This window comes from Lampetra fluviatilis, chromosome 2 (genome assembly GCF_964198595.1).
Source record: "Lampetra fluviatilis chromosome 2, kcLamFluv1.1, whole genome shotgun sequence".
Classification (NCBI taxonomy): Eukaryota; Metazoa; Chordata; class Hyperoartia; order Petromyzontiformes; family Petromyzontidae; genus Lampetra; species Lampetra fluviatilis.
The window spans coordinates 351435-366335 of NC_136276.1; the positions used below are offsets into that span (position 1 = coordinate 351435).

General features: G+C 53.6%; 1 protein-coding gene across 1 annotated transcript; it reads right to left on the bottom strand.

Annotated features, from left to right (window-relative positions):
• Positions 1-5865: 5865 nt before the first annotated feature.
• Positions 5866-13700, bottom strand: MNX1 (motor neuron and pancreas homeobox 1). Its single transcript, XM_078876180.1, has 5 exons — positions 13109-13700; positions 7635-7795; positions 6309-6381; positions 6172-6200; positions 5866-6096 (listed from the first exon to the last, which is right to left on the bottom strand). The coding sequence occupies exons 1-5, from the start codon at positions 13698-13700 to the stop codon at positions 5866-5868; spliced, it is 1086 nt and encodes a 361-aa protein (XP_078732306.1).
• Between the last annotated feature and the right edge of the window lie 1201 nt (positions 13701-14901).

A 14901-nucleotide genomic window follows, 5' to 3' on the forward strand; every position in this document is an offset into this window, starting at 1 on the left:
TCCTGTGTATGTACTGTGTATGTACTGTGTATGTACTGTGTATGTACTGTGTGTACTGTGTATGTACTGTGTGTACTGTGTATGTCCTGTGTATGTACTGTGTATGTACTGTGTATGTACTGTGTGTACTGTGTATGTACTGTGTATGTACTGTGTGTACTGTGTATGTACTGTGTATGTACTGTATGTACTGTGTATGTACTGTGTATGTACTGTGTGTACTGTGTATGTACTGTGTATGTCCTGTGTATGTACTGTGTATGTACTGTGTATGTACTGTGTATGTACTGTGTGTACTGTGTATGTACTGTGTATGTACTGTGTGTACTGTGTATGTCCTGTGTATGTACTGTGTATGTCCTGTGTGTGTACTGTGTGTACTGTGTATGTACTGTGTATGTACTGTGTGTGTACTGTGTATGTACTGTGTGTACTGTGTATGTCCTGTGTATGTACTGTGTATGTACTGTGTATGTACTGTGTATGTACTGTGTGTGTACTGTGTTTGTACTGTGTATGTACTGTGTATGTCCTGTGTATGTACTGTGTATGTACTGTGTATGTACTGTGTGTACTGTGTGTGTACTGTGTATGTCCTGTGTATGTACTGTGTATGTCCTGTGTATGTACTGTGTATGTACTGTGTATGTACTGTGTGTACTGTGTTTGTCCTGTGTATGTACTGTGTGTACTGTGTATGTACTGTGTATGTACTGTGTATGTCCTGTGTGTGTACTGTGTATGTCCTGTGTATGTACTGTGTGTACTGTGTATGTACTGTGAATGTACTGTGTATGTACTGTGTGTACTGTGTTTGTCCTGTGTATGTACTGTGTATGTACTGTGTGTACTGTGTATGTACTGTGTATGTGCTGTGTATGTACTGTGTGTACTGTGTATGTACTGTGTGTACTGTGTATGTACTGTGTATGTACTGTGTATGTGCTGTGTATGTACTGTGTGTACTGTGTATGTACTGTGTATGTACTGTGTGTACTGTGTATGTACTGTGTGTACTGTGTATGTACTGTGTATGTGCTGTATGTACTGTGAATGTACTGTGTATGTACTGTGTGTACTGTGTTTGTCCTGTGTATGTACTGTGTATGTACTGTGTATGTACTGTGTGTGTACTGTGTGTGTACTGTGTATGTACTGTGTATGTACTGTGTGTACTGTGTATGTCCTGTGTATGTACTGTGTGTACTGTGTATGTACTGTGTGTACTGTGTATGTACTGTGTATGTACTGTATGTACTGTGTGTACTGTGTATGTACTGTGTGTACTGTGTATGTCCTGTGTATGTACTGTGTATGTGCTGTGTATGTACTGTGTGTACTGTGTATGTCCTGTGTATGTGCTGTATGTACTGTGTATGTACTGTGTATGTACTGTGTGTACTGTGTTTGTCCTGTGTATGTACTGTGTATGTGCTGTGTATGTACTGTGTGTACTGTGTATGTCCTGTGTATGTACTGTGTATGTACTGTGTATGTACTGTGTATGTGCTGTGTATGTGCTGTGTGTACTGTGTATGTACTGTGTGTACTGTGTATGTACTGTGTATGTACTGTGTGTACTGTGTATGTACTGTGTGTACTGTGTATGTACTGTGTGTACTGTGTGTACTGTGTATGTACTGTGTGTACTGTGTATGTACTGTGTATGTACTGTGTGTACTGTGTATGTACTGTGTGTACTGTGTATGTACTGTGTGTACTGTGTGTACTGTGTATGTCCTGTGTATGTACTGTGTGTACTGTGTATGTACTGTGTGTACTGTGTATGTACTGTGTGTACTGTGTGTACTGTGTATGTACTGTGTGTACTGTGTATGTACTGTGTATGTACTGTGTATGTACTGTGTGTACTGTGTATGTACTGTGTATGTACTGTGTGTACTGTGTATGTACTGTGTGTACTGTGTATGTCCTGTGTATGTACTGTGTGTACTGTGTATGTACTGTGTGTACTGTGTATGTACTGTGTATGTACTGCGTGTGTACTGTGTATGTACTGTGTGTACTGTGTATGTCCTGTGTATGTACTGTGTGTACTGTGTATGTACTGTGTATGTGCTGTGTGTACTGTGTATGTACTGTGTGTACTGTGTATGTACTGTGTATGTACTGTGTATGTACTGTGTATGTGCTGTGTATGTGCTGTGTGTACTGTGTATGTACTGTGTGTACTGTGTATGTACTGTGTATGTGCTGTGTATGTACTGTGTGTACTGTGTATGTACTGTGTGTACTGTGTATGTACTGTGTGTACTGTGTATGTCCTGTGTATGTGCTGTATGTACTGTGAATGTACTGTGTATGTACTGTGTGTACTGTGTTTGTCCTGTGTATGTACTGTGTATGTGCTGTGTATGTGCTGTATGTACTGTGTATGTACTGTGTATGTGCTGTGTATGTACTGTGTATGTCCTGTGTATGTCCTGTGTATGTGCTGTATGTACTACCACTACCCCAACTACTGTACTACTATTTCTACCGTACCTACTACAACCGCATCTCCTGCTACCGCATAGAGCGAGCGAAACCTGTTTATACATTTTGCCTTTTGTTCATTGTGATACAAGTTTTTTGGGGGAAATGTATTGGACCAGCTAAACTTATATACACATCTAATTTACAATGAACATGTTCTACAATGTATCTGTGCGAAACAATGCATCTGGTGCTGCTGCTACAACGGCGACGATTCGGACAATGGCCCTTCTTCATGGTACATAAATAGGACAAACGCATGCAGGACACAGCGCTTGAGACGAAGGAGAAACATGTTTTATTAGAATAAGGTGAAGGCGCAGCGCTGCAGTTGCTCGCTCGCGTCACTGTTGGTGGAAGGGCCCCACAGAGGAACGGCGATACCGGCCGGCTCCGGCGCGCTGGCCAAACGTCTTCGAAGATGTGGAAGTACCCACACTTTACCCCACCGCTCGCGACCTACCGACCGATGGTGGTGACCCATGCATGCTGCTGGGTGCAGAGACGGGGGGAGTGGAGATCTACCCACGGCTGCGGCTGCCGCGTCGGGAGAACGAACGGCAACGAGTAAGTCGCCATGTCTCACCGGTGTTGTGTCCGTGGCTTGTAGCTATGAGGTTTCGCACCTGCTCGTGTACCACATCACACACACACACCTGTGTACCACATCACACACACACCTGTGTACCACATCACACACACACCTGTGTACCACATCACATATATATACACACACACACCTGTACCCACACAAGCCGTGTGCCGCACGGTGCCACCACGCGCTCTCTGTGCGCGCCGCGCTGGGCCTCGCGTGGCGCGGCGGGCGGGGCCTTGTCCGTGCGATGTTTCACGAAAACTTGACGATTTCTCCTCTTCAACATCACCAGCGAACATCGTAATCAGCAGCAGCCGTTGTCAATCAACTGTTGGATGAAGGTCGCCCTCCCCACGCTCTCGCGATCCGTCTCAGTTCAGCCTGCACAGGAACCGGTTTCAGCGTTCCATCTCCACGGTGGACGTGCGCTTGTACCCGTTCTATCACCGGCAATGGACGGGGGGGTGCAGGGGGGGATGATTTTGGAAGAGTGCCCCCCGATTCGCGTGGCCGTGGATCTGGCCGCGTGGATTCCCGTCGCGAGCGGTGGTGGTGCTGGTGGCGGTGACTTTCAGGGGAGACGACAACACAACATGCACACCGTAATACAACGCGAATACATTCACTTAAATAAGATATAAAAAATAAAATATGCACAAGTCCCCGTATAGCCTACATTGTACACACACACTCAGGTATATTAGCGATAGCAATAAGACTAGCTCACTGTACGTTTTGTTTACATTTCACGTATTGTACACCCCCCACCCTCCATCTCCCCCTCCCCCCGCTGGTAACGCTGTTGCTGAGAGTGGTGATCCGACCCGTGGCGATTTCGTGCAAACGAACAAGACGGAAAGTGCAGCATCGAAGGAACATCACAATCATCGCGGTGCCATCATTGTCATCGTCATCATCGTCATCGCCGTCACGTCATCGAGGGTGGCTCTCAGTGGCAACTGCTTCGAGCCAGCGGGACCCGAGTCCTCGCGACCCACCGCGCCTTCACCAAGTTCACACGCTTCTAAAACTTGATATTCAGTCGTCACACACTGCACGCGTCTGATGATGTTTAAACACGTCCCACATGACCCACAGAGTGATAATTAACATGGCTATGGAGGCCTTCTGCGTGTGTGTGTACGTGTGTGTACGTGTGTGTGTGCGTGTGTGTGTGCGTGTGTGTGTGTGCGTGTGTGTGTGTACGTGTGTGTGTGCGCGTGTGTCACTTGGGGAGTCTTGAGCAACCAACGGGGGAACGGTGGCGCAGTGGTTAGACGGCTGAGCTCAGAACCTGGACCTGCTCTAGATCGACTCAGCCTCAAACGAGTACCTGGTGCGGTTTGTAAACATCGTCACTGGGGAGACAAAGGCGGTCGGGCGTAATGCTGGCCACCCACCCCCTCGTGTGACGTGCTGGCCTTCACAGGTGCGCTAACAGCACCTGTCCCGAACAGTTTATTAGAGGCTATACGGGGGATCGTTATATGTGTTTAGCAATCATCAGGCTCGTGAGGCATGTAAGGACTGAATTCTTTTTGTATTTGAACGGAAGTGAATGTGGCCTGGGAGGAATGAGCTGTTCAACTTCACCTCGTCTACGTGCTTTGGCGAATGCGTGAAACGTTTTCACTCTCAGACACAATGTATTGTATTGGTGCTGTTTGTTGCGTCCGCGTCGCATGTTCGTCATCCTGGCCGGAGCTAAGCAGCGGCAGGAAGCGTCCCACGTGGATGCGGGCCAGTGTCGGGGCTCGTGCACGCGAGCGCCCACTGAGAGATTCTCGCAGCGTCACGAATCTTCCAGAGTTCGTTCTCACGTGACGACCACCACTGGCGCCGCTGCCGCTGCTGCTGCTGCTGCCGCCGCCGCCGCCGCCGCTGCTGCTGTTCCTGCTGCTGCTGCTGCTGCTGCTGCCGCCGCCGCCGCCGCCGCTGCTGCTGTTCCTGCTGCTGCTGCTGCTGCCGCCGCCGCCGCTGCTGCCGCCGCCGCTGCCGCCGCCGCCGCTGCTGCTGCTGCGTAGATGTCGCGGTCGTGCTGCAGAACATCTGCGATCTGATGTCGCGTTGCAACGCGAGCTGTTCTCAACTGAACCGATTTCCCTCGGATAGGCGAAACGTCGGACATCGTGCCGAACAACGCGTGGTACAACCCGCGAAACCCCATGTACCGTCGAAGTAGCGAGCTGTAGGTGTACACGTGTGTCCTGACACAGCAGGTTCCCGTGGAACGCGTCCGAGTTATGAAGAGCGCGCGCACCTCTGACGCACGCACGCGACACGTGCACTGCGCACACATGCACGCGCTCTGTACTGTACATATACTGTGTTTGTATACTGCCGTATGTACAGTAAGCAGCGCTGTCCAACCCTCGCGGATCCTCAGCTGCCGTATCCTGTCTCGAGTGAGCAGTCAACGTCTCTGGGGCCCCTCCACACTCACAACAGTGGCGAGTCCAGAGCCCCGTGAGCAGGCCCACTTGGCGTGGGGGACACTCTCAGAGGAAGAGCTCAACCTGGAGGTCCGGGCTCGGCAGCTGCTGCTGCTGGATTTTGCAGGAGGAAGGAAGCGATGCCGAGCGAGGTGTGGTGATGACATCAACTTCATTGTCCGTGATGGCCTCGTTTGCTCGAGTGCCTCCCCAGCCGCCCGGAGGAGCCACTTAGGCATTGGGGGGGGGGGGGGGGGGTACACGGAAGGGAGTCGGGGGGGAAGGTGCGTGCCCCCCTCACGCGGCCCCCCAGAGAATCGCCACTGGTCCCCCCCAAATCTCTCAGTAGAGGCGCGGAGCCGCCTGCGCCAGCGGCCCTATAGACAGCTCCTCCTGCTCGCCCCACAGCAGCGGCGAGCGAGCCCGGATCGCCCCCACCATCTCCTCCTCGTACTCCTCCTCTTCCTCCTCCTCATCCTCGTCGTCTTCCAGATCCTCCTCCTCCTCGTCGTCTCCGTCCACGGAGGGCGACGCCGCGGGGGACGGCGCCCCCGCGCGACCTCCGGCGCGGGCCTCGGCCCCCCGGCTCTCCTCGCCTCGGACCCCTTCGCCGCACGCGGCTCCCAGAGCCGGGGCTCCCCTCGTCACCCCGCCGCGCTCCTTGGACGCCTCGGAGGCTGAGGGGGTGCCGGGCCCCGGCGGCGTCCCCTTGCACTGGGCCCGCTCCTTGCCGCTGCCCCCCGCGGAGGCGGCGGGGCCCCCCCCGCGGGGGCCCTTGTCCGCGCCCCCCGCCTGCTGCTCGCGCGCCTTCTTGCTTCGCTTCCACTTCATGCGCCTGTTCTGGAACCAGATCTTAACCTGCAGCGCCGGCGGGAACGGGGTTAGTAGCAGATTCATATCTCAGAATCTGGATCAGAATCTGTATTTATAATGGAGGAATCAGATGAGATATAAAGTCATTTTTTTACAGATGTCCGAGACCAGATCTCCATTTGCACCAAACCGATCCTCAGCCTGCATCATCAGTGAATCTAAACGCCGTGTGAGCCCCATCAGAATCTATACGAGCCACATGTAAACCAACTTTACCATATCTAAGGACGTTCGTTTCACCTAGATGATGGTATTCGTTACGTTCATGTTAACATGAAAACACGTGAGAGTGGATATCGAGATGTTATCATGGACAGAAGCCTGACCTTCGATCCACACTAAACATATAACTGTTAAAAGATCAAATCAAGAATCGCCCTGCTATAGAAACTCACAGGAACGACCTGGGGGCACCTCAGCTTATGATTAACTCAGAGTCAATTCCCTCCAGCCGCGTCCTAGAACTCTTACACAAAATTGCTCGATAGTTGTGCTGCTGCTGCTGTCACTCCCGGCCCAAGAGATTTGAAGTGGCGACGTCGCTCATGCTCACTGAGACACAGGTGAGACACAGAGTGGAACAACGCGGACCAAACATCGTCCCACCACCTGGCGTGGACATTCCTCCTCGATGACAGCGGTGGAGCCATCAACCGCATCAGGACATCAACAGATCGATGCACACGTCTCGTTCATGAACAGCACATTGATGACAAGCCAAAATGGGGAGATGATGGGCACACAACACAAACTCTGGACCACAACGTCAACCACTGTGGCCTGCACGAGTTGTCAAAGGAGGAATAACAAATATCTCTCTCCCCCTCTCGCCATGGCCAGCAGACCTCCATATTGGCATCGAGCTCCTGAGCGAATTGCCACGTGCCGAATTAAACCTGAAACAAGACGAACCAGAACCAGACCTCAACCTCAGTGATGATGATGCACATCTCAGCTGTGTCTCACCTGTGCCTCAGTGACCATGAGAGGCGTCTCACCTGTGCCTCAGTGACCATGAGAGGCGTCTCACCTGTGTCTCACCTGTGTCTCAGTGAGCATGAGAGGCGTCTCAGCTGTGTCTCAGCTGTGTCTCAGTGAGCATGAGAGGCGTCTCAGCTGTGTCTCACCTGTGTCTCAGTGATACTTAGACGCACATCTCACCTGTGTCTCAGTGACCATGAGAGGCGTCTCACCTGTTTCTCAGCTGTGTCTCAGTGATAATTAGACGCACATCTCACCTGTGTCTCAGTGAGCATGAGCGACGTCGCCACTTCAAATCGCTTGGGCCGGGACAGGTATTTGTTGAGCTTGAACTGATGTTCCAGTTCCAGCAGCTGCTGAGACGTGAAGGCTGTGCGTGGCCGACGGCACTTGCCCAGCAGGCTGGCCTGCACCTGGGCTGCACACACACGCACACATCATCAGCATAATCGTCACCTCATCAGCCAGTGTTTATCCACTGCTGGATGAAGGCCTCGCCACACTGTCGCCATCCATCACGGTGCAGTGTTGCTGCTACCGTCAGTCTTGCCCCTGCACATCTAGCGGCTGTCATCGCTCCATCTCCACGGTGAGCGTCCTCTTTGTCAACAGCACCCACAGATAAATAGCCCCCGTTCAGCGGGAGGATGCTATTTGTGCTGTTAGCGAGCACCTATTAAGACCAGCGCGGCATGAGGGGATGGCGTGGCCAGCACCACGCACGGCCGCCTTTGTCTCTGTTTGCCCAGTGTTGATGTTCACACGCCACATCAAAGTGTTTATTTAAGGCTGAGTAGACCTATGCGAGACCAACAAACGGTTCCGGTATCACCCTTCACGCAGTGTGCCAACCGCTGCGCCACCGCTCTCTCTTCACAACGTTCGCGAGCCCCGAGCAGTGCACGGGGAGCGGTGGCGCAGTGGTTAGCGCACTGTGCAATCAACCCTGCGATATTCCTGAGCTCAATTGCCGATCGCGGCTAACATCAGTGGCACATGATGCCTGAGCCGGTCTTGACCAAGCCAATAGTTTCTTAGTCAAAGAGCACTCTGGCCAGCGGTGGTTATACAACCCCGGTGACCAATACTGCCTTAGGGAGGCCTTCATCCAGCAGTGGATGGACAATGTGCAGGTCCACTCTTGTCTTACATTTTGTTTACGGCTATAACGAGTGTTTAACCATATTACGAGTCGCGTAACCAGTGATGTAGCCAGATCACCAGTGATACAACAACCAGTATACCTGGGAAGTAGACATATACACGGCACAATGCTTACACAAGTTAATCACGACAATATCGTTATATTATCACCGTTATCGTTTACACTGCACGTATTGAGACACTAAAACGTTTCATCCGAGCTGACGTTTCGGCAGACGCGCCTTCCCGAATGTGTGCCACGTGTCTATTTGAGTAGGTTGCCGCGTTATCCTCGTCTGCAGCTGACAGCAAGCCGCCCCTTCGGGGTGCAGCTCGCTCCAGGCAGCCACAGCGCTTCGGCGGCCGTCTGGAACGCTCTTGCTTCCACTTTTTAAATCTAGATTCAAAACTACTTTCTTCAGAACTGCTCTTTTGTGGTTAGCTCACTGTCCCTCGCCCCGCACTTCCGATTAGCACGGTTGACTACGTACGGTGCGAAAGAAGTTCAACATATATACATACACAACTACATACATACACATGACACAACCCGTACATCTGCTTCGCGTGTACAGAGTCACCGGCCACGTGGAAGGTCGCGAGTTCAAACCCTGGTTGGGTGGGTTGACTCAGCCCATCATCCGTCCCTTCCTTCGGCTGGGTGTCAATGAAAAGCACGTGACCACTCTGCGGGGAGGTCAACAGTAGTTGTCCTATGGCGAGATTCGCCCCCGCCGTAGGAATGTGGAATGCCCATTTGAGGTGCAGGGAGAGTCGCCGCGACTCGTGCTGTGCTCGAACCGCACGCCGTGGCGGCCGATTCTCAGCTGTTGAGTTGCGTTCGATGGAGGAGTAAGGGAAGCGGCCCTGGTGAAGGGGGCAGATGCGGAACGTCGGTGGCGAAGAGAGCAGCACCAATTCGTGGGGGGCGGGGAAATAATTTCTGGAAGTAGCATTGATTGCATGTAAGTCTCCGTTATCATAATACAGTTAAAGTATCTAAACTTTATCAATCATTACACTTGGGTGTTGCCCGCGGACGCGCACGAGTTTTCTCCGGGTGCTCCGGCCTCCTCTCACGTGTGTAATGAACACAACTCATCATCAATCGTCTTTAAACTTGGTTTACAACCTACCCCCCCCCCGCACTATCCACATAAGGCGTCTCTGCACTATAGTACATGCACAGTACATGCACAGTACATGCACAGTACACAGCGGCACAAAGACCCCACGCGTGCCCGAGTAGAGCATGGGGGCGAGTGCTGTTCGCGAGCACTTGCGAATACGCATACCTAGAGCCGACCAACACAGAGACATCGGCGGTGACATGCTGCATGCCACAGATGAGTTTACACACAGACACATATAGGTGTGCGCAGTGGCTTACGCACACATAGATACGTAATAACGTACACATAATACGGACTGACAAGTAAATAGCAGTATCGCACAGTAGAATGCATACAAATATAGTGAATTACGCATGGAAAGAAACGCCCCTACCCAGCACCTTACTCAGTGAAGGCAACTACACATCGCTACACGGAGACGTGAATGTGCATCGTATCATATGCGTAACTGATACGACGTACACGTGCAATACCTGCGTTGCAAGCTGTAATAGACGCGTATGCAGTAACGCACGCACACAGCCCTCTAATGAGAGTGGCAGACACAGTGACGGTGTCAGTGACAGACTGTAACATCGACAGGGCCATCGAATAGACAGCAATTATTTGCTGATGCTTTCTGCAGCTGCGTTGTCATTGGTGCACAAGCACGAATATCAACACATTAATCAATTACAATGTGTCATTAAAAGGAAAAATCTATAAAATAAATAATGGCCGACGTTTCGGGAAATAGTCCTTGCCCGAAACATCGCCTATTATATATATGACAGATCACACAACACCGTCCATCGTTCCCAAATGCTGCCACTGGCTACCACTGAGACAAATGAAATGCATCTCCTGAGCACGACCAATACCTGGACCGGTTCTGAGCCTCCCCTTGGTGTACTCATACTCCAATGAGTACCTGGTACGATGTCTAAACATCACCACTCGGGAGACAAAGGGGGCCGGGCGTGGTGCTGGCCACCCACCCCTTAGTGTGCCGTGCCGGGCTTCATTGGTGTTCGCTAACAGCACTTGCCCCAACAGTCTGTTAAGCCTGTATGGGGGTCTTTGTCTTTGTGTGATCACTGAGATGCGGGTGAGACATGTCTCAGATCATCGGTCTGAGTCAACCCATGGCCTCCCACATGATTTGGTCATGCTATTCCGGTTATCCTCGCTACGGCTTCTGGCTGCTGGCCATCGAACAAAGACGGCCACTGCATCGCGCGCGTTCAGATGCGCCTCTGCGGCCGTCTGGAACGCTCTTCCTTCCGATGTTAGGAAACCACCGGAGCTACGTACTCTTACATCATCTAGATTCAAAACTCATTTCTTTATAACGGCTTTTTGTGTTTCAATTGTTGTCCTTTCTCCGAACCTCCAATTAGCACGGTTGGCTATATACGGTGCAAAAGAAGTTCAACGTACACACATTTGGCTGCCGTCCGCCTCAAACCACGCTTCCTCAGTCAACCCCCGCGCCCTCCTGAGGACCTCCGCGTCCCTCAACTCTCGCACGGCCCTCGCCCGCACGAGCACTCTGCCGGCAGGGCGCCGCCTCGCCGTGACTGCTCCACAATCACTGCTGGGAATGGCACCCACGCGAACAGACACCCAGCCCAGGCAGTGCACAAGCACCCAGCCCAGCAGCAGCGAACAGACATCCAGCCCCAGCAGCAGCGAACAGACACCCAGCCCCAGCAGCAGCGAACAGACACCCAGCCCCAGCAGCAGCGAACAGACACCCAGCCCCAGCAGGAGCAGCAGCAGCAACGACGACGACATCAAATCCACCGCCACGTCTCAGGGTGTTGAAGACGGAGGTGGAAGCACAGTGCTCCCAGAGCCCCCTCGCCTCTCTTGTTCATAGTCGTGGACTTATTGTTGCTGTTGCTGTTTGCGCGAATACAAACACACACCATCGAGACTGAGTTCTGGAGGTACATTACGATCACATTCTAGAAGGGCGAGCGAGGGGACAGTTGGCGCAAGTACAGGGTTAGGGTGAGATATAGGGTGAGGTGTAGGGTGAGGTATAGGGTGAGTTATAGGCTGAGTTATAGGGTGAGGTATAGGGTGAGTTATAGGGTGAGATATAGGGTTAGTTATAGGGTGAGTTATAGGGTGAGATGGAGCCGATTCCACGCTTACAGCGGGGAACATTTGGAGCACCGATTTGTCTTTAAAATTTGAGACTCCAAAATGATGGTGCGGAGTTTGAGAGCTCTCATTCATTAACACACTTACACACACTGTACACTTACACACACTGTACACACTGTACACACACTGTACACTTACACACACTGTACACTTACACACGCTGTACAATTGTCTCGCCATCAGCGATCGAGGTAGTCACCACCCGGGGAGTGTGACGTTGTAGCCGACAAAAAGCGATTCAGGGCCACGACCGATTTACTGGCATCTGTTTACAAAGAACTGGGACCACAATGGGTGTCCCACCTGATGACGGACGCTTGTGTTGCGCCCGAAACGTCGTGATTTTAATTGTTTTATACTTACGTGACTTTACCGAAAGAACCAAAGAGTATGAACACAATTGTCAATATTTAAGGCTTTTTACGCAACACTTGCTGAGAGGTAGCTATTCGTAAGAAAAAAAAACTGTTAATTGATAAACGTGTTTTATTTTATTTATTCTGATCATGCCCCATTGTGTAAAGGGCAGTCTCCATCTCGACCCAGCCTCAAAATGAGTACCTGGTGCGATGTGTAAACATCTCCGCGAGGGAGACAAAGGCGGCCGGGCGTGGTGCTGGCCACCCACCACTTCGTGTACCGTCCCGGCCTTCATAGGTGCTGCTCGCTAACAGCACTTGCCTCAAACATCTCGACAAGACGATACGACGGATCGGTGCCTTTGTGCGTCCCCAAATCTGTGTGCACGCGTCTGTATACCCGTCTGTGTGCCCGTCAGTGCGTGCGCACGCGGGCACACACGCGGGCACACACGCAGGGCACACACGCGGGCACACACGCGGGCACACACGCAGGGCACACACGCGGGCACACACGCACGCCCTCGCACGGCCGTCTGCCTGTGCGTGTGTCCTTGTGACTGGACACCCGAGTGCGACTACTCAGTGCGTGTGGAGGTCGAGCACACCCACGTGTGTGCTCAAGTGTGCTCGCGCGCGCGTGTGCTGCAGATGCGCGTCTCAGTGAATTCCCTTCTCTTTGTCTAAGTGTGTGGAGAGCGCTTGCGTCGTATTTAGCGCATTGCGCTACGAAGCGGGTGACCTGAGTTCGATCCCACGCCCGTCCGTCACGGATGTCATCGTTGGTGAGTGATATCAGAAGCCAGCTTAGACCTTCTCAAAGTCGACTCATCCTTCAACCTGGTGCGGTGTGTAAACTTCAACAACAGCGCGTACTCACACGCGTGTGTCACTCGTGTGTGTCACTCACGCCACGCGTACTCACACGTGTGTGTCACTCACGCCGCGCGTACTCACACGTGTGCCACTCGCGCGTGTACTCGGGTAGGCGAGGCAGCACCACCCCGGCCGCCGAGGCGCGCAGCCAGTGCTCCAGGGAGATCCCCCCCTGCATGCCACCGCCTCCGGCCGCCGCCTTGAGCGACTCCACGTGCGGGAAGGCGGGGTAGGCGAGCGTGGAGCCCGGGTAGCCGTACACGGGGGAGCCGTAGAAGGCCGCCACCGCCGGCAGGGAGCCGGCCGGCAGCCCCACGTGCGGCAGGCCCAGCACCCCCGGTTTGGGGACGAGCCCCCCGCGGGAGAGCGGCTGCAGGCCCGGGGGGGGGCCCCCCGCCGCAGCGCCGCACGGCGGAGACGGCGTCCGGGCGAGGCGGCCGTGGAGGCGGGACTGATGCTGCTGCTGCTGCTGCTGCAAGTCGTGAGCGCAGCTCACGATGCCACGGGGACTATCGGGGCCCCGTCGGGGCGGAGAGAGGCCCCCCATTGTCTGGTATGGCCCCCCGCCAGAGAGGGAGAGCCCCCCCTGAAGGAGCCGGATTCTGGGGGGCTCGTCCGCCAGGAGAGCGTCGATGCGGAAATTCTTGGATTTTTCCATCGCGCGCGTGGGGAGGCGCGGGGCGCGCCCTTGAGGCGTTCGGCGTGCGCGTGTGCTGCAGTGTGTGTACGGCGTGCGTGTGTGCGATGCGTGTGAGTGTCACAATGTGCGTGCGTGTGTGCGATGCGTGTGAGTGTCACAATGTGCGTTCGTGTGTGCGATGCGTGTGAGTGTCACAATGTGCGTGCGTGTGCAGTGAGTGTGTATCACTACGTGTACGGCGTGTGTAACGGGGTATTCAGCCGTGTGCGTGTGGTTGTGTGTGCGTCAGGTTGTGTATATGTGCGGTTACACGTGTGTGTGCTTGTGGATTACACATGCACGTACATGCGCACGTGTATGCACAGGATGCGCGTATGATTACCGATGCATGTGGTGTGTATGTCACGCTGCGTACGTGTGTGTATACATGTCAGTACACGCGTTGATGACTGAAGTGCGCTGTATCCCCTCTGCTCCCTCCTCTCTGTCTCTCACTCCACTCTCGATGCGACCCACACCGAGCAGCCGCTCCCTCCGCGTGAAGCCGGCTGCTGTCCGAATGCGCGAGGGGAGACGGAGGCGATCAATGTCCGTGTCTGATCGCCCGACGCCTCGGCAGGGATTGGCCCGGCTGGACCCCAGCGGCGAGGGGGGTGGAAGAAGGAGTGGGCGTCTGGGGAAAGGGATCGGGGAGCGGGAGGGGTAGGAGGAGAGAGGCGGGGTCTGGACTGAGGGGGGTTGGGGTAGGGATGGGTGGGTGGGTGGCTGGGCGTGGGGTCTCGGCCTCTCCCCGAGAGGGATAATCGATATAATTAGCGAATCACGCCGTCGTTAGTGCGACTTTAGCGCCCGGGAGCGCGCGCGCGCTGCTCCACGTGGCGGAGGAGCGCGGGCTTCGTGGGATCTGATTCCCACAGACAGCGGGGCCAGGCCAATCAACGCCCCCTCCTCCTCATCCTCCACAAAGACAAATATCCCCCGTATATCCTTCAACAGGCTGTGGGGGCAAGTGCTGTCAGCGAGCACCTATGACGGCTGGAACGGTACACAAGGGGGTGGTGTGGCCAGCACCACGCCCGACCGCCCTTCTATCTGCAGTGGCGATCTTAGGACGAAGATCCCCCGTGCAGCCTTCAACAGACTGTTGGGGCAAGTGATGTTGGCCGTCAGCGGGAATCGAACTCGGGTCGCCGGATTTGTAGCGCAGTGCGCTCTCCGC

What these genes read in the sequence shown, in the direction of transcription:
- MNX1 (XM_078876180.1), bottom strand. Translation starts at nt 13,700, where the DNA reads ATGGAAAAATCCAAGAATTTCCGCATCGACGCTCTCCTGGCGGACGAG. An exon ending in TCATGCTCACTGAGACACAG is followed by an intron (nt 6,382 to 7,634) that starts GTGAGATGTGCG and finishes CCGGCGCTGCAG; the next exon opens with GTTAAGATCTGGTTCCAGAA. An exon ending in GCGCGAGCAGCAGGCGGGGG is followed by an intron (nt 6,201 to 6,308) that starts GCGCGGACAAGG and finishes GCACCCCCTCAG; the next exon opens with CCTCCGAGGCGTCCAAGGAG.